The sequence below is a fragment of the Teleopsis dalmanni genome, chromosome 1 (genome assembly GCF_002237135.1).
Source record: "Teleopsis dalmanni isolate 2A chromosome 1, ASM223713v2, whole genome shotgun sequence".
NCBI lineage: Eukaryota > Metazoa > Arthropoda > Insecta > Diptera > Diopsidae > Teleopsis > Teleopsis dalmanni.
In genome coordinates, this window is record NC_051846.1 from 80,528,935 (window position 1) to 80,552,720 (window position 23,786).

Consider the following 23,786-nt stretch of genomic DNA (forward strand, 5'->3'; position numbering starts at 1 on the left):
TTTTTGGGTAAATATGTATGTTATCAGCTAATATAGTTGTCAACTTTTAAAGTATTATCTATGTAACATAACAGAAATAGAAATAGAGTAAATATATAAGTTTCATAAAGGTTCACGGTACTATAACATGCTTTTCGTTCGACTTAAAATTTGTTAAATATGTAATCAATTAGGTATACAGAAAATCTTTACGCCTTACTGATTAGATTATCCAACTGATTATCATTAGATAATCCCACGATAGTTGGGTATGGTAACGATTCATATCAGATTGGAATAAGTTTTCTATATTCATCGTAATTTCTACCATAACTAAGAAATTTTATTGAATGCAAACATAATAGAACATTTTGTCACAGATCAAATAACAAGCTATGTGTCTGACGTACAAAGCTTCAGCACTAACAATACCTTTAATTTACGCGACCTACTATATATATCCATTTTAATAAGTAGTCGATGATTTTATTCTTCACTCATTAAAATTACTTCTGAACGAGATTGTTGTTATTCCGAAATTAGTAATAAATCTTTCGTAAAGGTACTTTCTACTGTTCGCATCAAGTTAAAATCTAAAAGTCATATTATCTTTAATTTCAGGACATTCAATTTTTTCATATCACGTTGAAAATTTTCATTATACAATGTAGACAAAAGTATCGAATATTGTTCATATCAGAACACTAAACAAAATTTTGTGATAAGTTTTATATATGTTATATATATTTATATATGTGCTATATGTGATCCGTATCAGAGGACAACTAAATTATATCTACATTAAAAATATCCTATATATCTCAAAAGCAGAACAATACTTCGTAACATGTGTCTGATGAAAGCATCTAATCTAAGAATACTTTATTTTGTGCGTATCTGGCAAGGATCTAAAATCTGTTTTATCTTTAAGTTAGAATTACAGCATATAGTGTGACAATGCTCAAAACCAGTTCAAAACTATGTTGAGTACTGAAAAAGTGTATCACAATCCGATTCGGATTACGGCTTTTTTAAGACTTACTTAAACTAGTTTTCATAGAGACCTTTTGCATTATTTTAGCTGTCTAATTGATACTGAAATTTTCATGGTATCTATATTGATATACCAAGAATACAACTAGCATTTGCATCAGCATTAATCATATGCTTAATACGATCTAATGTGTTAAAAATTATTTATTTTAAAATCTTATCATCTATCTTTAAGCCCACGTTTCCTTCTCTGCATTTGGAGCTCTGTCTGGTTGAAGAGTTTATTAGCTTTCAAAACAATTAACTTTTGTGAAGGATTCTTAAATTTACATAAATTTAAATTCACATGTTTATTCCGCTATATCTCCTAGATGTAATAAGATCTTTGGACGATCATATATTAACAATACCACTATAGATTTATATATCAGAGTCAACCTACTATTGGCGCACAATATATCTTTTAGGTCGGGGTGCATTCAAAGTGTATTATTTAATAATAAAAAATTACCTACTACTAGGCTCGGATTCAATTCTCGTGATTTCCGCAATTCTCAAATTAATTATATTCTAAATACTTTACTAAAATTTAAAAATTGTAACAACAGACACTACAAATTGTATTTGCATTTTATTTTAAAAAATATTAAAATTTAAAATCAGCAAATGCTCTTTGAGTACATTAAGGAATACGATATCCTTCACCCAAAGGATATTTCAAAACAAAGTTTATTCATGATTTCGCGGTTCATATTTTTGCCAACGCATTTTAATATTCCATTGAGTTGAAAAATTGCATAAATATGTACTTAATCATTAAGATAGGAAAAAGGATATTATAAAAAAAAATGACGTGAAAAAATAAAAAATAGACAAGAAGAATTGATGGAATAAAAATGCAACGCAGCAAATGAAAATGCAATTCCTTTATTCATTCAAGAACGTCATTTCATACTGTACTGAAGTACAGTTGCATAAATTTTTAATAAAAGATGAGAAAAGAGCAGCTTTACTTTTTGATCTGAAGGAAAATTGCGATTCGGTAGCAGTTGAATAAGCACCTCTCGTCATTCTGTACGTCACTGGTGGAATTGTACAACAATTATACTTTCATCGATGTGATCATAAATCATTAAATCAGTTACAGATGTCAGAAATGTATGTGGTAGCGAAGCCAACAAACAACAAATGCAAATAGCTGAATGCAGGTACAAGAATGTCAAGTGAAACTACTCGTACTACACTACATATAGAAAACACTATACATATGTTTACCAATACAAATATATACTCATGTGGGTATTTATACTCGCAGTCCACCAAAAAGTAAGTTATGTTCTTTCTGTTTTCAATATGTTAATATAAAAAAACAGTACCAAAGAGTATTAAATAAATATTTTATATGAACAATTATATGTGTGAACGAGCAGCTGGGTTTTTGTAATGGATTCCATAATTTAAATGATATAAATCAATTAACTTTACTGAACATTTTTATCAGAATAACTTTTCTTTCTCAAACATAGCCCTGCTATGTATAACATTTATTTGGATTTTAAGGAGCGCCCGATTTTAAATGGTAAGCAAATTATAAAGCTTCTTACTAATGCAACAGTTATCTTGAAAATTATTTAGAAATACAGTGGTCAAATTAAAGTAGTTTTTAGTAGTCTGGAAAGTTGCAGAAAGAATACCTATTCCACAACCTTCAAAACTGCAAAAATAGTTAACTTGTACAAACCTAAGCTTGCTGACAACTTTATTCAAACTTTCCGAAAAATAATAATGCGACAGATGAAAGTCAATTTAAATACAAAAATAAATTACCATATAATAGGGTTCAAATAGAAATGAAAAGACAAACATAAAAATTTTAGCTAATTTATTGAAGTATGCTTGACCATACAACAATGTTTCGAGTATTGCCAGCTACTCATCATCAGTGGTCTAAGAAAGTATTCGCATTTCTTTTTTAATTACTTTATTATCCTCATATAATTTGTTTGGATTGTAAGTACCAGGTTTAGAAATCGTGCCTATCAAATTAGAAACGATGACTAAACGTGTTTTTCCTCAAATAACCAAGTCTGCACAAACTTTCAATGCTCAAGTTTCAAGTTTTTTGTCACTTTTTTAATTTTATTTATTGTTTGGTCAGCCAAAATTCAATAAATTAACTAAAAATTTTGTTCTTGTTTTTTAATTTCTATTCGAACCTTTCTAACTTTTAAACAGATTCTTTTGATCATAAGACGCGGCATTTCGACGAAAAAAAATTAACCTTAAAAAATTTTTATATATCTAACCAACAATTCGGATTCGAAATCATTAAATTTCTTGACGCTATTGAAGAACTAAGTTCAAAACAAGCAACAAGTTTACTGTTGATTGCTTTTTATTTTCTTGAGATAAAAATATTAAAAGAGCAGGTGATAATTTGTAACATATCCTGAAGAACATAATTAACTGCTTATTAATTTACACAAATAGAGGAGACGAATCAAGTAAAAATTTTGAAGAAGTATTCAGGAGCTTACCTTATGTATATTTTATTAGTTTATTGACAATTTAAAAAGCAAACATATGTACTTATTGTAATAAAAAAACTTCGAAATCAAGAAAACTATAATAAATTAACATATTAAAAAGAATAGTTGTTTATTTTTTTAAACAAATCTATTTCTTACCATTCTGCTAAATCGAAGACTAGCAATACAGCTAATTACAGTTTAATTACTCATACTATTTAGTCTATGAGGTCTTTATATAAAATATGTGATTAAACTTACTAGCTATGATTCTATTATATGAAAGTAACGATGTCCGAAGTCTTAATAGATCATCCATTTTTCCATTTTTCTTCCCCTCAGACAATTATAAATTATATTATATTAAATTATATTATTTAATTGATATGAAAAATCAAGTAAAAACTTAAGTAATAAGTATTTTAACGATAGTAAGGACAGAATTTCCCATTTTTAATATGTGTTCTAATACATTTGCTATCTGAGAACATAAACAAAAATATATATAAACCTTAAAATTTGAATGAACCATTTTTTTATTAGTAATCTATAAAAATGTCATTGTAACATTTGATAATTATTCACGATTTGAAATTGTAATGAAGTTTCAGTTAATATCAGCAAAATACATTACAATAACACATCACTTTAAAAGCAACTGTTAAAATGATATTCCATTTTTAATTGCTGTTATTCAAAAACAATGATATATATAGATAAAAACACGCAAATAATTATCATTATTATTATTATAAAATGACTTTGAAGTAAATATTAAAAAAAATAATATTCGCTAATATATTTGATATAAAAATATATTTAGCATACATACACTGTACAGCATGTATTCGCACAAAATATATTATATGTTTTTCTTAATTCATTTTAAATAAAAAAGAATGTAATGAAATTAATAAAAATTGTTAAATATTTATCATTATTTTCCAACCAATTTCTCATGTTCCAATTTATTTGCTGATTAAAAGTGTGGGAAATGCAAAAGGTTTCTTCCTTGCACATTAATTCGTTTCCTACTTTCCTGCATCAGGTGCTTTTGATAAGACCGAAATTAATTGCACTTACGTTTATAAGCAAACACCTTTAAACAACAACAAGGACAATATGAAATGCTGTAGAAAATAATGTGTGGGAAATACTGAAGCCAAAAACTGCATTTGCCAAAACGGAGACCAACATATACAGAAGAGTTTACTTAACAAGATAATTATAACCACAAGAATCATTTACGAAAGTGCACGACCATAAAAGCGAGTTCTTATATTTTGGTACGTAACACAAAAGCACAGATACAAATTCTCGCTCATAGTCACACTAACTTACATTCTGCATATACTGTTCAGATGTACTGAAATTCCAAAAAACCTTGTCAACAAGCTATTAAAACTACAACCATTCATGCATACTCACCTGGTAGTCCATGGAATTACCATAGCCCATGTGATTGCAAGAGCAGGAACAATGCTTGATATGTTGTTCTAGTTCATCGTCAATTGCATTAGGTGGACTGTTGCTGCTGCTGTTGTTTGATGTGATATCCTGACATAACATAGCAGCGACATGATGTTGCTGTTGATGATGCATATTCGTATTGTGTGGGTTATCATGAAAACGTAAGCCCACCATAGCGGTTGGCAGTAGATTCGTTTGAGCTTTAGTTTTAGTTAAGTGACACATATGACTTAATTTCGATGCCGTACTGGTCTTAATGCCTTCCACAATAGGATTTGTTATGATTGTTGTTGGTTGTATGCCGCCAGCATATTCAACACCTGGTGTATCAACAGACGTCGCTTTTAACATTTTTCTGCCATTAACATTGCGTGTTAAAATAGCAGCGCTGTTATCTCTGTCAACATGTTGTTCTTCTATTAAGCTACTGCCACGTACAAGTGTGGCACCACCGTGACGGCCAGAAAAGCTTTTGCCGCGTGAAAAGGTTTGAAAAGCTTCATAAGCAACAGTTTCGTTTGGTTCCAAGGGTGGAATATGTGTTGGGTAGTGTGAGAGTGTAAGGAATTGGTTGTTAGCAAACTTGCTGTAGTCGTTGAGTTCGGTACCACTAGTTGCGCCGGCAGCAATATCAGGTGGCGGATTTAGATAATCTAAAGCTGCCATAGCGGCAGGCTGAGTTGTAACGGCAGTTGTAGCCGCGGAAAGCATAAGACGCATCATCTCAATAGAGTCCGTTGCAAATGGCACAGTGCAAGACCCAGTATCAGTGGCACTATCGTCGTAGTCGTTTAGTAAGGAAGGATGCACAGCTAATTTATGTGCGCTTTCCTGCCTTTCGGTGGTGTTGGCTTCCTCGGAACCAACTTCGTCTGAAGTGTTTGACTCAAGATCAGCGGATTGTTTCTTAAGTTTTAACAAACTACGTTGGCCAATTATAGAGGCTGCCGTTGAATTAGCGCCGTATTTCCAAAATGTTTTGTTGGTGCCAGCAACACGCTGCAGTTGTGGCGATTTATGGTTTTTTAAGGCAGCTTCCTTTTTTTTCTCTTGCTTTTGTTTTTCCAATTGCTGCAAGGTTTTAAAAGTTTTACGCACAGGTTGCGTGTAATGAAGTGTGGCACAGCGCCTAACTGGGGGTGGTGTATACACTGGGGAGGCACTATATTGTGGCGGTGAAAGTGAACCAATTGATTTAGATGCAGCGCACTTACGTTTACTCTTTTTACTACTGGCGCCTCCACCAGCACAACCACTGCCACGTCCTGTTAGGGAATGCGCCGAAAGTGATAGAGCGCGTGTAAACTTTAAACGACCTGTCGAATTGGCATTTTGCTGATTGCGCTTTGCTATTAAATTGTATTCATTTATAGTTGGTAATTTAAGTAAATGTGGATGTAATTGAGCGTACGATAGTGAGGAGTGTGGCGAATGCTGATGCAGTTGTTTTTGTTGCTGTTGCTGTTGCTGTTGTTGAGAATGACTTTGTTTAGTTGTTGATTGTGTTCCAGCTGGTGGTGATGGTGGCTCGAAAAGACTTTTCTGACTCAATGCAAGAAATTCTTTTTGTTCCTCTTCTTCGAGTGCCTTTAAAGCACGTAAATCCCATTCACCGGATGTCATTAACTCGAACGATAAAGCGTATTTTACGCTATTTTCGATTGCAAAAAGTTAACGACATCAAGTTGCAGCTTCAAGCATGTTCTTCGTAAGTGTAAAATTTGTTGCAATTTCTCAAACAGAATTAATAATAAAAAAGGAGTTGTCAAGTGTTGAAGGGGGTAGCTTAGCGAAAAAATAACAAATGTGTTCACTTTCAAAGAAAATTGAAATTTATTGCTTTTTCAAGATTTTTAGTGCTTTTATAATTTATAGGATTTTTTGTTACACAGTTTTTCCATTTTCAAATTTTCACAAAATTTCACAAAATTTCAAATTCAAGATTTTCATTGTATTTATTTTTGATTTACGAGAGAATTCACGTTTTCCTTTATTAAAATTGCTTCAAATAACAATGGTAAACTTTTCACTATTACAATGACTTGCAGCGCACGAACTCGAACACACTTAAAAACTTGTATTCATATGAGAAATCATTTTTTTATAATAAAATGTAAAGAATGTTATCTATAGCAATTCACCGGTAAATGCTTTTCACTTTCATACTGTAACTCCTGTTCAACCGCATTTTGCAACAGTTACCGTTTGTAAACAGACATTTAATAAAACTGACATCAACGTGACAGTGCGCGCTGCTTTATAAGATTTTAACAGCATCCCAGCAGATAGCGACTGTAACGAACAACAGTCTCCTTACAGCTATGCTAAGTATTTAAATGGAATCCACTTTTTTAACATTTCTCTGTTACACTGAATGTTGGCTAACCATTCAACAGTTTTTATAAATTTAAACTCTGCTGTTGTTTAAAGGAGTGGAATTATTTATGTTTGTGAAATAAATGGCTTATATTATGATATAAATGTCACAGAAAAATTATTAGTGACAGCATTTAACCATTATACGTACATGTTTTTCAGAATGCATCTTATGCAAAATTGTAACATACAGCTTATCATAAGGTGGCAAATGAATAAAAATCCATGGCTTGGACAAATAGGTATGCAAGACATTTTTTCTTGTCATATAACCCAGTACATCATTACAAATTTTATTTTAGTATTTTATTTGCTTTATAAAAAAAGGAATATTAAAATAAAACTAAATGAATATCTATTTCGTTATACGATGTTAACAATATTATGTCAGTGAAATGTGGCAAACAAACCTTTTACGCAAAGGATCTTATGCTTAGCTTAGGTTTGTCAAGTTACAATATGGATCGTTTAACAACCGCTTAACAATTAATATAAAAATATACTAAAATTAGTGGCTTTGTATAAAAAACACTTTGTCCATTACGAGTAGATTATGGTCGACATAATCATTTATCACAGCGCGCTTTAATAAAAACTGTGAAGAATTTTGATAAGAAATAGATCTGTAACAGAAGTGCTAAAACGTAGTCATTATTAAATCAGCTAAGATAGTTATGCTACCGTTTATAAAATTGCTGAAGAAGATCTAGATTTATTAACTATTCAGTGCACTGAGCATTGGTGATATCTTACGATATATTATGATATGGCAAGACTCATTATCAACAAAAGATGAACACTATTAGGCTTATTATCCTATTTGGAGCAATGGAAGAAAATAACTGTTAAAATGAGTGATGTATCATTTGGTTTAGCCACTCTTGTGACCAAAATATTTTGAACTCCTTTACATATTGTAAAAAGATTAATAAAGAAAATAAAATATATTTTAAAATTAAAGATTAAAATTTCTATATTTAACATTTCAAACTTCTATATTTTTCTCATTATTAATTAGTAATTTAGAGAAAGCTTTACGTTTTATATTTTGCGAAATATTAGCTATACTGCTGAATGAAACTTTCGGAAGACAAGTCTTAACAGTTCTTAACAGACTATAGCTATCACTGTGATATCAATAATTAATAATATTAATACATATTTGTGACCTTTCGTTGCATTCAAAAAAATAAAACAATTTAAATATAATACAATTTGTGACAAAGTATACTAAAAACTATCACCAAATTATATATAAAGTGATAAGTTATCAGCAATCATAGTCGTATATTAAAACAAAATGATATATATCTACAAAAAATTAGAAAATAGGTAGACTTAGTGCCAATTAATCTACAATATTATTAAAGTTATAAAAAGGGTCGTAGTTTGTCTACAGTCTTTATCATTAATCCATAAATGATTCGTCACTCTGTTTATTCTTTAATAAAGTCTGTAGAGGAGTCATCGGCCTCATTTGAAACTATATAAAGAGACTTCTCTAACTATCTAATTTTAGTCCTATGATTTTATTTTCGTATTTTGCAAATACAATAAAATGTAACAATGAAATTTGAGAGTAAAGAATAAATGCTTAAATTGGCAAAAAATATTCATTATTTGATAGAAATGTCTAATGGAGTGATGCATGGTTGTTTCAAATAATGGGCAAAGAGCAATCACTGTCAGCAGAAAATTGTCAGTAGGTTTTCAATGTATAAACCTAACTCTGTTATCAATTGAAAAATAATTGTTATAAATTTTTATATAGCAACTTTTCTTATTTAATAAAATTGTATAAATTTTATCAATACGTACTGTGCTCTAATAATAAAAACATCTATAACAAAGCTTAATTTTTATGTTAACATACCCTTACTTAACATACTTAACCACAAATTTCAATGTAAATATAAATCAGAGAGTATACAATGTATTATAAACCACAAATAAACAATAAAAAAAATTAAATTAAACAAGAAAAAAGATTGATCTATGATACTAAAATATTTGTTCTTGAATTATTTTATATAGCTCTTTTGTCCTTTTGAATGCATGAAACATGCATTTTTATGCAAAAACAGGCGCTTCACTGAGAGACCACAAAAACTTGACTAAATAAATTTTAGCATATTTAGCAAATATTTAATAAAAATGCTTGACCACTTCATGTTTAAAACATAAAGTGAAATTGCAAAAAAGAGGTTTCAATTTACTACGAAAGTTTTTATTTATCACCATAAAATATGCAAATTTTTCCCCAGCCACAAAATAAATTGTTTTGTTTTTACTTCAACCAAAAATTGTCTGTGGAAACTTGGAACACCAAAAAATAATTCAAAACAAATTTGTGCTTAAATCAAAAATTCAAAATATGATGGGTTCACTAGGATAGTTGAAATAATTAAATCAATAATTAATCTTGGTTTTAGAGAATGGTTTTGAGTTTTACAATAGTTCAAGAGAGCCTAAAATGATATATGCATTTGGAATGAAATTTATTTTGTATTTTAAAGCTACGTCCTTCATTGAATGTAACTTTCTGATAGAAACAGCATCCAACAATTTATAACTGAAATTACCTATGCCTCAGTAAAGTGTGTTTTTGTTTAGAGTCATGATTTTTAAGGTAAAATTAAATCATAAAATAATGATTAAATCTTTAAGAATGGCTTAATTAAAAAGTAAATTAAGCAACGTACTAGCCCATGAGGCAGCTAAAAATGATTGGAAATATCAGTTCATACTTACTGAAAATCGTAATAGCTCAGACCTCTCCAATTATTTAGATACCATCTTTAAAGCAAATTGTCCGAATTTTTATGACAACTCCTCCTCTCATTATAAAAAAATTAACTTCAATAAAACTTCCATTGTCAATTTCACCCCTTTTAAACATGACCTTAAATTCCCACGAGCATTACTTACCAAATACATCCGCTTGAGACTAGGACGTACCAATTTAACCCACTCATACTTATTAAACAGATCATCACCATCCTGTTTTTTGTTCTGCAACGTTTCATATTCAATACAACGTATACTTACCGAATGCTCGCATCTCTCGAAACACGGAAACACCATATTTGAAAACACAAACCCGATCAACCTATTAGTCTATATTAGTCAATCAAACATTCTGCTTATAATTAAATATTTCCACCACCCTCTTGTCCGTTCTGCAACATTTGATATTCAATGCAACATATACTTACCGAATGCCCGCATCTCTTAAAATATAGAAACACTATATTTGGAAACACAAATTTGCTCAACCTATTAGTTGACCCCTCAAAATCAAACATTCTGCTTATAATTAAGTATCTCCAATCTGTTGATTTATACTCCTAAATTTAACTAATAAAAAAAAATATGTATACTTTAATTTAGCTTCAAACACTACACCCTATCCCCTCCACAAATCCCCCTTTCCCCACACAAAAAAAAAGAAATAAATAAAATAAAGTTCTTCTATAAATTTTAGTTAGATGTAATTTATAATTACGTTATAACTTTGTAAATTAGTAAATAATTAATAATAAAAAAAGAAAATTGTATACCATTAATCTTTGAATTCGATTTCAGAAATATGTGCTACATCGTTGGTTCGAATGAAAGTCAATCCGAAATTTTTGAGCAACTGAGCCCGTCGGCAATAACTCAGCGCATATAGGATCTTTGGTTTGTCTGTGTCTTATCTGTCACATATGTGCAACTCAACATAATGTTGGACTTAAAAAACGTGTCTTATACTCTTTCACCATTTGTATATTAGAATTAAGTCAATGAAATAATAAGTCTATTACACATAGACTCGCGTGTTTCCCTCGAGCAAAACATTATCCATATACCAATTAAAAAATATCGAAAGAAATGAGATCCTATAAATCTAATGATAAATACACAGGATCATTATATGATGTTGTGGAGCCCATCAAATGTTTCCAACCTCATTATTGCACCAACTTGTTGAAGCCAAAGCTGTTGAATATTAACATAATTTAGTTGAGAAAAAAAGTCATTTGGTTCTGTATATTAACCATAATGTTCCGACTTACTAGTATCTAATTAATTTATTTACTATATTTTTAACACAACAGCTGAAAGGCTACTTGCGTTAATAGAAGGACAAGCTAGTTGAAATTATATTAATTTGTCTCGCCAAGTTAATCAAGGATTTGTATATTTATAAGGTATCCGATATCATTTTCACAAATTTACTCTAGTCTCTTTCTTTCCACAATAAGTATGAACAAAGTTTGGGTTATTAAAGTTATAGGGTTCTAAGGTTCTGAATAATAAATACATCAAAAAGTTTTTATTCCAATAACAAACTGAAGTTACTCAGTTCCAATCTTGGAACATCTTTTACATGCTATCTTGGAATCAAGAAATAGTTTAATTTAATATACATTGATCTATATATCAGTGAAGCGTTTTTAATGAAAGTTACACTCTCTACTAAAATATATAAATTTATTTAATATAAAATATATATATAATAAATTTAATTACTATGTTGAAGCTATTTGAGCTGCACTAGCTTTCACTTTCTATTAACTACTAGGTATCTTCAAAACCCCTCTTTACTTGATCAGACTAAGCAATAATTGACCTCAGATCTGCATACCTCACATAAAATATTATTTCCGCTTTTGAGGAATATGTAAGAAAATATTTGATAAGAATTAGGTAGCGTAATATATATTTGCGCTACGAATAGCGTTTTTCTTGTTTGGTTGTTCGAATTGAAGAACGCTTTAGCAGTTGTGTTTCATTTAAACTAAAGCACTTTGACGAATAATTGTGTTTAGTGATGAAGCTCATCATCTCAAGATCATCTCAAGTCTTTAACGAATCACCATTATTCCTTTTAAATGGACTGTTTAGTAGGGTTTACCACTAAAATTGACATCATCGGTCCTTATTTCTTTCGAAATGTGGAAGAAGCAGCCGTTACGGTGAATGGTGAACACTATCGAGCCATATTGCCTAAATTTTTATCAGCAATTTCAAAAAATTAATCGCTTAAGTATCGACGAAATTTGGTTCCAAAAAGACCAACCGCGCGATATCAATTTGGTAACAACTTTTATTTCCAGAAGTGGTCTTGTTGCAAAAACTGGTCTAAAATCTGACTGATCGAATGGACCTTGTAACTTCTTACCCCGGCGGACATATGCCAGAAATCATATTCAAAAAATAAATGCGATAAAATTATTTACCAGAACATATTAAAAAAATTGTATTCAAACAATATTTCTGTCTTGTACGAATATTATCATTTTAAGTTCTCATATGCTAAAAGAGACTCCCTGTAATATTGGTAATTTTTCGTATAAGTTTGTTTGTTGTTATTTGATAAGTGCAGACATAAGCCCTGCCTGTACATTATAATTTTTTTAGCAAATAATGTTAAATTTTTTAAGCTACCATAAAATTAATTACATAGTTTTCACTTTATGTAGTTTTGAGGACTAATATCAATGTTGAGATATGCATTGTTAAAAATCGTTAAAGATTTATTGTCTGATAAATTACCAAATTAGGGTAATGGAAATGAACTCTTCCGTCCAACACCTTGTTCCAGTTAAAAATTTTTCGTATTTAATAATTAACTATATACGTATATATATTTAAAATTTAGTAAGCGACTTATGCTTCTATATTGTTTACTAAAATTTTATTGGTTATCGATCTTTAAATAAATCATCATAAAAGAATTTGTAAAAAAAAGTCCTTCAGAAAGAATATACCAGATCATGAAATGGTGTTCTATCTATATATATATATATATAGGTGCGCATCTATGCAAAAAGGATATACCCTCATTTTTATTGCAAGGAGTTATTACTATATAAGTCGAGCTGAAAGCTAAGAGTTAAAATTATATTGAACATAAAAAGAGTTATTAAAACAATATTAACTTTAGCAAATTATTAATTAAGTACTTTTACTATACTCTTAATAGTATGAACTAAGTTATGGTAATTTTTAAATGTGTAGAAATACTTTACTGAATTAATTGGATATTGTAGTACTCCATATATAATTTATCCATTCCATATATATAACATTTTAATATTTTTTCTTAAATGTTTTATTCAGTTTTTGTATTGGTAAAGATATTTTTAATTGTAAAAAATTAAAGTTGAATAAATTTTATTATGTTTGCCAATGATTAAATTGTGTAAATATTCGAAATAAATAAATATCAATCAATTTTTTAAATGTTGTACCATAATTAAACATTCAATATTTGTAAAATATATTTAAACAAATTATTCAAATAAATCTCAAAATAATTTTTAATTTTTTTTACATCAAAATAAATTTGTGAAATATTTATTAATGCAGCAATTAAACTTCTTCAGTTTCAATTTATTTTAAATTTATTTATGATTATGCAGTAACTATTTGTTAAATATATTTTATTTAACAAATATATATTTAATAATAAAAGATTATAATTATAAATATGGTGAACATTCAAATTATACTTTTAATGAAGGAAAAGATGAAATTGTAAGATTTATTTGTAAATGCAATTAAAAAGATAAAAGTACACTAAGATATGAAATAGTATATTTTTGTTTAAACTCAGTTAAAAGTACAAAAAAAAATAACAAAATATCCATTTTAATTACTTATTAAGCATATTGAATATAGTTTTAATAACTTACTATATAACAACTGCTAACTTTATTTTTCTCGTTATTAAATAATATTTTTACGACTGTCTTAATAAATAAATTTTCACAAATTTATAGATATTTATTAAATAAGAAATTAACTCATTCATAAAGTAAATTAATAATTCTTGTCCACAGGACAACAAACACACAATTTGGACTGTCATTTGGCAGCAAAACTAATGTTTTGTGATTTGTAACAATTAACAAGAAAGTAAAGAATAACCAAATATCGATTAAATAATATTAGTAAAATTAATGTCCTCTAATTAAATACGAAAACAAATAATTCCTTACAAAACTTTGTTTGGCATCAGAGCAAAATTTTTGGCAACAGTAACAGTTCTTGAAGGAAATTATTTGGAGCAAGAAGAGTTACACAGTGCTGCTTACTGAACCACATCCACATCTGCCAACCACATTATTTGTTTTTCGAAATTCATCCAAATTGAAAACAAGAAACTGGAACATAAGTGCATAAAAAATGTATGGCAACATCGACAGTATTGTTGCTGTCAGGCTTCCAGCAAAAATAAATTAAACCTAAAACATATGAAAGAGCAACTTCTAGGTTTCTGTCAAAAGTCAAAATCAAACAAGATGTTCCAGAAACTTTCTAACAGCAACAACCAAAACTTGTTGCAGCACAGAGAATATACATATCTGGTCACAAGTAGCAAAAAATTTGTTATAAACCATACAAAACACAAAAAACAAAAAAAATATGTGAAGTAAATGAAACGCAAATCATTGGGATGACAGACACACAGGATATTGCAAAGGAGATATATAAAATAATATGGCACAATGGGACGAAGTGCATGGAAAATGGAATTATTGTTGCCATGGAATTGCATTTCTAGTACATGAAATATAAACTTTTGTGTCTGTGATATATTTGCATAAAACTTGTCAGTGACTATTACTTTCAGAAGAAAAGTTGAGTAATGCCGATGAACAAGCTATTAAAAGATATATACTCTTCAATACTTAATAATTATAACAATTTATAAATTATTTAATATATGATTCCATTAAATATAAAGTTTAATTTAAGAATATGCAGCAATACCATATATGTAGTCTCTTCCAGATCCGATGAGATAGGTTTCATAAAAATTATTATAAGCGGCAATTATGATCAGAAAAATGCGGAGTATTCTCTGCCAAAATTTGAGAGAAATTATTTAACATTTTATTGTGAGTGGACACTTTATTTTAATGAATATTTTTTGTGTACTTTGGTGGAAAAAAACATGGGAAGGGACAATGAGTAAGTGTACAATTCCGTTTTAAATTAGGTTTGGCTGGCGCACAATTATAGGTATAAATTATTTAAGGGACAACGAATGTTTCCTGCTAGTTTGACCGATACCGTAACGGTTGTGAGGACTTTGAAAATGAAAATCAATGCTACCGCTAACAGGAAAAGAAAATTTTTTTAAACGACTATTGTGTGACTGCAAGATTCATTGAAATAAAAATTGTTATACTGAATAGCATAGCCGTTTAACAACCCATTATCGGGTTTCAGTCTGAAGCACCACTTCTCTCCAGGCGCCTCTGCTGTAAGTACTATTAGTGCTCTCTCAACTTCTTGATCACTACATCGAAAATACGGTCTACCTTTACAGTCTACATTCTTTCTCCAATTGCCGCATCAACCACCTTCTTCTTTCTTCTTTTTAATTGGTTGAATTTTATCAATATCGTGATAAAGCTTATTTAGCTTATGGTTCAGACGAATATGGAAGTCGTCACCAACTCGTAGAGAACCAAATCTCAGTGCTCAAAAACTAACAGTGCTTAAATACTTCTAGTACCCCTATCGCCATATAGAAGCATTGGTAGGATGAGCGTAAATTTTATCTGTTTAGAAACAGCTACACACCCCAATATCCTACAGAGTCCCCAGTATCACCTATTGGCAAAGGTGATTCTTCGTCTAATCTCCAGGCAGACATCGTTGTTGTTTGTTATAATAGTTAAGAAAGATAAAATTCCTATTCAAAATAGTTACCAGCCACCAGTTCAGCAGCGAAGGACTCATATTTTAACAAGTAGTCCATACTTTGATTGTACTAGATGTCATTCTACAGAGTTATATTAATTTTGCATGGATATCGAGCACATATTTATTTTTTAATAATTGAAAGCATTAAACATCGTGGAGTGAATAAATTGTCTATAACGAAAAGTTTAAAGGCAATAAAAAGTCATATCGAAAACGCGAATGTGCTAGGTGAAACCAATCTTTCAGCAAGAATGGATTGTAAGTAAGCTAGTTTATTTACTTGACTTTGATGACATTTGATTAGTATTCCAAAATGTTTTTCAATAGCCATTATTTATCAACACTTAATCTGTTTACATTCTTTCTTAGTAACTGCAATGGAACTCTTTAAAAAAAATTTTTACTATTACTGTGCAGTAATATTGTATATTTATAAATATAGCTATTCGAAATGTTATTTTATTTTAATACTTTATGTTTTATTAACGTTTATTAATATAAATATATTGTTTAAGATAATAACTTCAATCAACAATTTTTTTTTTATTGCAAAGTTAGCAGGAAGTATTAATTTCCGAAAATACTTTTCTAGTAATTTATTAGTACTAATTTTATACCTTACATACTATTATAAACAAAAGATATATTAAGTATATCAAAATGTTTGTAACATAATGAAACCTGTGTCAGAGTACATATAAACTGCATGTTTTTTTATGCGATATGAGTAAACAAATCGAATTAACTATGTCTGCTATTCTTAGTAGATAAACTAATTTCTCACTAATCTCTCACTAAAACCTTAAAAAATTTTTATGCGTTCATGCTACTCATTACATCAATTATTCACAATTCAAAATAACTATCGAAAATTATATTATAATAATTTGTAAATAGTTTGTATATTAATTTACAATATCAAAAAAATGTTTAATGAAGTGAAAAAATTTTTTAAATTATTATATATTGAGCAATTAACTCATTGAAAAAATGAATCATTTGTCGTATGTAACTCTGTAATGATTTTATATTATTACTACGGTATTTATAAACACTTGACTCTATATAATGGGGTCAATAAATATCGCTTTTAAAGACGTTGCATATGAGCACGAGTTTCCTCGGGATAGCGATCGGCGGGCAATGTTAAACCTCTTATTTTCTGTGGATCACTTGTTTTCTGTGGTTGGAAGTGAAAGCACATCAAAGACAAACTAAGTGAAGAACGATTTTCAGGAGAAGAACAACGATTTTCAGGCAGGAGAAGATATTGAGTCAATTAAAAGCCTCTAATTAATTGTTTTTATTAATTAAAAAAATATTTCTTACTTACACGCTCTAGCAAATTTGTGCGTTTTGTTCGAAAATGCATTCAGTGATAAAAGGAAAATTCTCTCATTTGGAAAAAAGATTTTTGAGGTATTAGGAATTTTATGGCTATATATATTTTTCTTTTTTAAATAGTTTTGAAATATTTGATTTGTAATTAAAATATTTTTAATTTTTTTATAATAAATTAACTTTTTTTTTATTTTTGTGTAAAGTGTATTCAAAATTTGGCAAAACCAATACTAACTTTCTCTTCTGATTCGTTTTTTTTCTTATTTAAAATTATTAATTACTATATCAATAAATAGTTATGTCTTTTAGCAAGATATCGCAAATAAAAAGCCAATTTTCTTAGATTATTTTCAATTCAATGATAAGATTATCATTTCTTTTCTATAAGATAATATATAATTAGGATTTATATTATCTTACTAGACGGAAATATTATTGATAATTTCATTGTTTATTTGTTGTAAATTAAAATTAATAAAAATCATAAAATTGAAGTGATTTTATTCAGTTTACAAGTGGATTTTGGACAATCGAAATCGAAAATAATATGAGGAATTTTATTTTATTTTGTGTGCTTTTAACGATACAGATTCTCACAAAATGCTCTGCAGATGAAGGTAAAGAAGGCTATTGTTTTATAAAATCAATCAGATACTGAGAATTAGTAATTTTATATTACTAATTATATTTGTATTAATTAAAGTTTCAAAAATATTTTAAACAAAATTTTAAAATGAATGTATTATAATATTAACAGTACATCCACGTGCCTCATATAAACCCACATATAATTTTACGCCCATCGCTGAAGAGATGTCAACAGAGTTTTGGATGAATAAAGCACAAAATATACTATCGGAAAAATTAGCACAAACCGTGCAACGAAATCTCAATGAAGCTAAAAATATAATTTTGTTTCTGGGTGGTGGCATGTCAATGCAGACATTCACGGCAGCACGTAGTTTGATGGGCGATAGCTCAAAGCAGATATCGTTTGAAAAATTTCCCTACATTGGACTCACAAAGACTTACGCTATAAACCAGCGCGTACCTGATGCGGGTTCAACAACGACTGCCTATTTAAGTGGTGTAAAGAGCAATTATGGAACAATAGGCGTCACTGCACAAGTGCAACGTAATGATTGCCATGAAGCTAGCAACACAAGCACACATACAGAGAGTCTAGCGAAATGGGCGCAAGATGCGAAAAAATGGACAGGATTTGTAACAACAGCACGAGTAACATATGGTTCACCGGCAGGAATTTATGCGCACACTGCGAATCGAGATTGGGAAACTGATGGGGATGTAGAAAGAAGTGGTTGCAGTTCCAAAACAAATACGGATATTGCGCGCCAATTAATTGAAGGACCTGTTGGTCGTAATTTGCGTGTAGTCTTAGGTGGTGGACGTCGCAGTTTCCTCGATGTGCACACAAATGATGAAGAAGGTTTACCTGGCATACGTACAGATAAACGTAATCTCATTAAGGAATGGCTCAGTGAGAAAAAATCTCAGGGACTGCTAGCAAATTATGTTTGGTCGAAAAAAGGACTACAAAAAGTAGACTTGAGTAAATGTGAATACTTGTTAGGGCTTTTTAGTAATTCACACTGTCCTTATCACGGTGATCTGGAACGTGAATATCTCACAAATGCAAGACCATCTTTAACTGATATGACAGAAGCAGCAATACGAGTTCTGAGTAAAAGTGAAAATGGATACTTTTTATTTGTTGATAGTGCAAAAATTGATATGGCTCATCACGACACCAAGGCGCATAAAGCATTAGAGGATGTTGTCGAATTAGCACGTGCAGTGGAATTGGCTCAAAATATGACAAGCACAAAAGACACATTAATTGTGGTAACTTCAAATCATGCGCATACAATGACAATAAATGGTTATCCAGTAAGTATATATTTTTGTTGCAATTTTACTACTGTTCGATAAAAACTTATTTATTGAAAACAGTAGTTTATATCAAGAATTTAGCTTTTTTCGTCAAAACGGGCGTTAGAATTTAATTTAATATTAAAAATAATAACTTAGAGTTATATTTTTAATAGATTTGTTTTTTGAATTTTAGTACCGTGATCAAAACATATTTGGATTAGCGCCATCTAACGCAGATGATGGTCTGCCATATACTATACTCTCATATGCCAATGGTCCAGGCTATACAGAGACATACTCCACAGAAACTGGTAGACTTAACTTAAGCACAGTCAACTTAAATAATCCAAATCACAGATATATGACAACAGTGCCATTGTCAGCAAGCACACATGGCGGAGAGGATGTAGGTGTTTTTGCATCAGGTCCATTTGAGCACTATTTTACAGGAAATTATGAACAAACAAGCATTCCAGCTCTCATGGCACATGCAGCAAATATTGGCCCATTCACAAAGAACATTATTAATAAATAATTACTTATAACTTCTTTTGATATGTACATCTATGTGTGTATGTATCTTAAGAACATCAGCTCTACTGTTATTAATCAAAAGTCTATTTTTACATGCTCATATGATTGTAGACTACACATTCTTGTAGTTTTTACAATTTAATTAAAAAAGTTCATAGAATGTTTAAGAGTATGTATGTTGGTGCTCATGATGGTGAGCTTATAAACATAGCTGTAAATAAAGTCAATTTCGTACTGTTGTATACGAGTATGTGGGGTTTTTTGATTTTAGTAATATTTTTCAAGACTTCACACATATACACTTGCACTTGACATATACTTGCATAAACAAAGTGCTAAACACGATATGCAAAGTATTGCTTTCGTAGATTGGTAGTTTTATTGCCCCTAAACAAAGTAAGCAAAAATCCTGTCTGGCAGCAGTGTAAGCTGCCACTTCCGTTAAATTGCAATATGTTGAAAGCACTAAAAAACATGAACACAAAAAGAGCATCATCTACAACAAAGCCACTTGATGGGAAGATAGAGTCACTCCACGTACTTCACAACTCAGTGCTGTCTATCCATCTGTTGGTCCGTATGTAATCATACGAGCACCTCCGTGACTCACACGGCGATTGGAGATTTCAACTTTGTGTGATTTATTGTTACGGTTTATTAGATCCGCCCGTGTTGAAAAAATTCTTTTGTGAATTCTACTGCAACGTTAAAACCAAGTATTACCAACGCATGTGCAATTTAAATGCACAAAAGAGTCTGTTTTCACTCATTCGGCAGTTTTTCAAAAAGAAGAATATTATGTGTACAATAAAGATTTTAATCTCATGCAATTTAAAAAAATATTAATAATATAATTAATATAAATATAACCTGTAAATATTGAGTGATTTTCTCTTTTTAATTAATATTTTTACGAGGTCGTAAGAACAAAAAAAAATAGTTTTACCTAAAAGAAATCGAAAATAATTTAAAACAAGATTAAACTACTTCATTACTGAAAATTCAATAACGTTTTTATTACTGTACTTAAATGATTTTACACTGAAAACAATTATCAGATATATTTCCAAATTGGTTTTGCACCAAAATGTAAACTAACAGTATATAACTAAGTACCGAATTTAAGATACCTTATGATCAAAAAAGAACGAGAATTTTAATTTTAGAATTCCCGCGCTTATCTAATCGGTAAATTTTTTTTATTTCTATGAATTTGACATGCCCACCAAACAATTATCGACGGAATGGTGCTGAAACCATTCCGTGAGCCGAAACCGAAAAGAGAACGCCAAAGTCGGTCCAAAATCAAGGTTATGCTGACTGTTTTCTTCGATATTTATGGTGTCCTTCCGGACGGTCAAACGGTCAATAAGGAGTATTATTTGACCGTTATGCGTCGTTTGCATGAGGCCATTCCGAAAAAGAGACCAGATTTATGGAAGGAAAACTCATGGATTTTACACCAGGATATCGCACTGGCTCACACAGCGTTAGTTGTGTCGCAGTTTTTGCCCAAAAACTTCACCAATATCATCAACCAAGCACCGTACTCTCTAGCTATGGCTCCGTGTGACTTTTTTCTCTTCCCCCGAGTCAAATTGCAACTGCGAAGACCATAGACGCGTTCTGAGCCCATAGAGGCCATAAAAGAGATCAAACGTTGGTATATTCATAAAAAGCAAAAATAGATTTACAATACACATCTAAATAAACCACATTCAACGAAAGTTCTTATATTATTTTATAAAATTTATGTTTAAATAAATAAATATGCTCTTAAATAATACTAACAGTGATTATTTAATTCAAATATATCAAATAATTATATACTAATACCCCGATTTGCGTTGATTTGAATTACATCGCCAAAAAAAAAATAAGTTTTGGCTTCGAATTGTGTCTGTAGTGTTTCGATTTGTGGCGTTCTTTAATATATGCGTACAGAGGGAGTTTCCATTTTATTTCTTATAGGTCATATTTTTAAATAGGGAATTTACATTTATTAAGTTTTGTGTTAAAGGATGTCAGTTAACATTTGTGTGGTAAAGTGGAAAGGTGAATTTCTGCTTTATAAGGTATTAAACTGAGTCAAATGCGAAAATAAATTTCCTTGGAACATAAGTTAGACATTTTACAACATTTTAAACTTGGAAGAAGACCTGCTGAGATTGGGAGAAATCTAGTTTTAATTCCAACAACTATAACAACAACTTGTTATCGTGAGCCGGACAATATAAAGGACTATGGAAAAGCTGTCACACATTTGCAGGCCAAACAAGTCACAAAAACTGGAAGTCCATCAATTGTAAAAGTGAAAATCCTATCCTTTTGCATAGAAAATCAGAATCAAAGAAGAATGCTATTGACCCAAATTCAATTAATTTAGAATAAGACTCTGTAGATATTAAATGAGTTGAAAAGGCATTCTCTATCAACAAGGGGTCAAAAACCAGAACAATTTTAAAAATTAAATATGTGAAGAAATGTGATTCCATTTGCGTCGCATTTTCTCGGTCCCAATTAACGACGTAAATCGGGGTATAAGTGTACGTAATTTTAATGTAACAAGAACTTTTTGCCAAAATCCGACTTTATTCAACAATGTAGTCTCCATCAAGAGTTATACAATCATTCTAGCGGTGCTCTAACTTTTCCATACCTCTCTTGTAGAATAATTCATCTTAAGCCTTAAAATATGCAACAGTTTCGGTGATTACTTTTTCATCGAAACCAAATTTCTTTCATTGGAGCATTTTTTAAGGTCTGCGGACAATTAGTAATCGCAAAGATCCAAATCCAGTAAATACGTTGAATATGAAAGCAATTTGAAGTATTGCATGTTTAATTTAGCCATGGTAACCAACTACTTGTGACACGGCACATTGTCTCAGTTAAAGAGAACTTTTTGTTCTTCATAAAAGGTGTTTTTTGGGATTTCCTTCTGGAAACACACCAGTTGGGCCATGTACCACTGTCAATAGTCACACATTTTCCAAGGTAGTACAAAACCTTTGTTCATCCAAGGATGAACAAAATTGTACGCACATTCCAAAATACAGATGTCAAAACCTTGTCAGCTGTCGGTTGCAAATTAAACAGCCTTAGACGAAATTTACCGGTTACTGTCCACTTAGCTGACTGCTGATTCGAACTTGTAATAAAGTGGTGAATCTAAATTGCGCCCTTTATTACATATCGGTGCTAAAACATATTCGAAAGTATTTCTTTAGCTAGATAGAACAAGCTATACACATTCATATGGCAAATCCACAATCTAACAAAAAAGGTGATCGTCCTGCTTTGGGAAGAAATAAAAGTAGCCAATAATTATATATGCTAAAAAATTAGATATACTCTTTAGCCAAAAATATAAAAGCTTCAGAAAGGAAGTCAAGAAATAAACATTTTCTATGAAAAAGCAAAGATCTGGTTAGGTTAAGATATTGCACTATAAAAATGTTTAAGCTAATCTGACGGATATCACAAACATAAATATTTTATGAAAAATTAATTTTGTCATTGCAAAAGTCAACTATAAAAAAACAATTTTTAATGGCGTTTTTAATGAGCTATTTGGACAAAAAACAACGATAAACAATACAAAATGCCATCTAAAATTAAAATATCATTAATATTAATAAAATCAAAAATATTATTAATTAATAACAATAAAATTAATATTTAGAAAAAGAAAGTAACCAGACAATGTTTATTTTAGGATTAACTAAATTGAATCGTAAAGGAAATTATCTTAAAAATATAAATACCACATAAAGCAAGCATTCCATTTAAAAACTAGTTCATTATATTCTTTCGTTAGATGCAGGATGTTAGTTTTCGAACCATATAACTCACTACGACATTTGTATTTCATGACAAACTTTGACACCCCTATGAAACAGATAAGAAGATTTAGCAGTCCACATAAACTATACACAAGTACATGTGTAATTAGTATTTCGA

The 23,786-nt window shown here is 30.1% G+C and overlaps 2 protein-coding genes across 2 annotated transcripts; one reads left to right on the forward strand and one right to left on the reverse strand.

Moving 5' to 3' along the window:
- Positions 1–4,904: 4,904 nt before the first annotated feature.
- Positions 4,905–6,653, reverse strand: LOC119685821. Its single transcript, XM_038100208.1, has 3 exons — positions 6,452–6,653; positions 5,806–6,385; positions 4,905–5,745 (listed from the first exon to the last, which is right to left on the reverse strand). The coding sequence occupies exons 1-3, from the start codon at positions 6,591–6,593 to the stop codon at positions 4,905–4,907; spliced, it is 1,563 nt and encodes a 520-aa protein (XP_037956136.1). The 5' UTR covers positions 6,594–6,653.
- An 11,277-nt stretch (positions 6,654–17,930) lies between these two features.
- Positions 17,931–19,973, forward strand: LOC119668429 (membrane-bound alkaline phosphatase-like). The gene is made up of 3 exons (XM_038077926.1): positions 17,931–18,010; positions 18,151–19,304; positions 19,483–19,973. The coding sequence occupies exons 1-3, from the start codon at positions 17,941–17,943 to the stop codon at positions 19,822–19,824; spliced, it is 1,566 nt and encodes a 521-aa protein (XP_037933854.1). The 5' UTR covers positions 17,931–17,940; the 3' UTR covers positions 19,825–19,973.
- Positions 19,974–23,786: the final 3,813 nt, after the last annotated feature.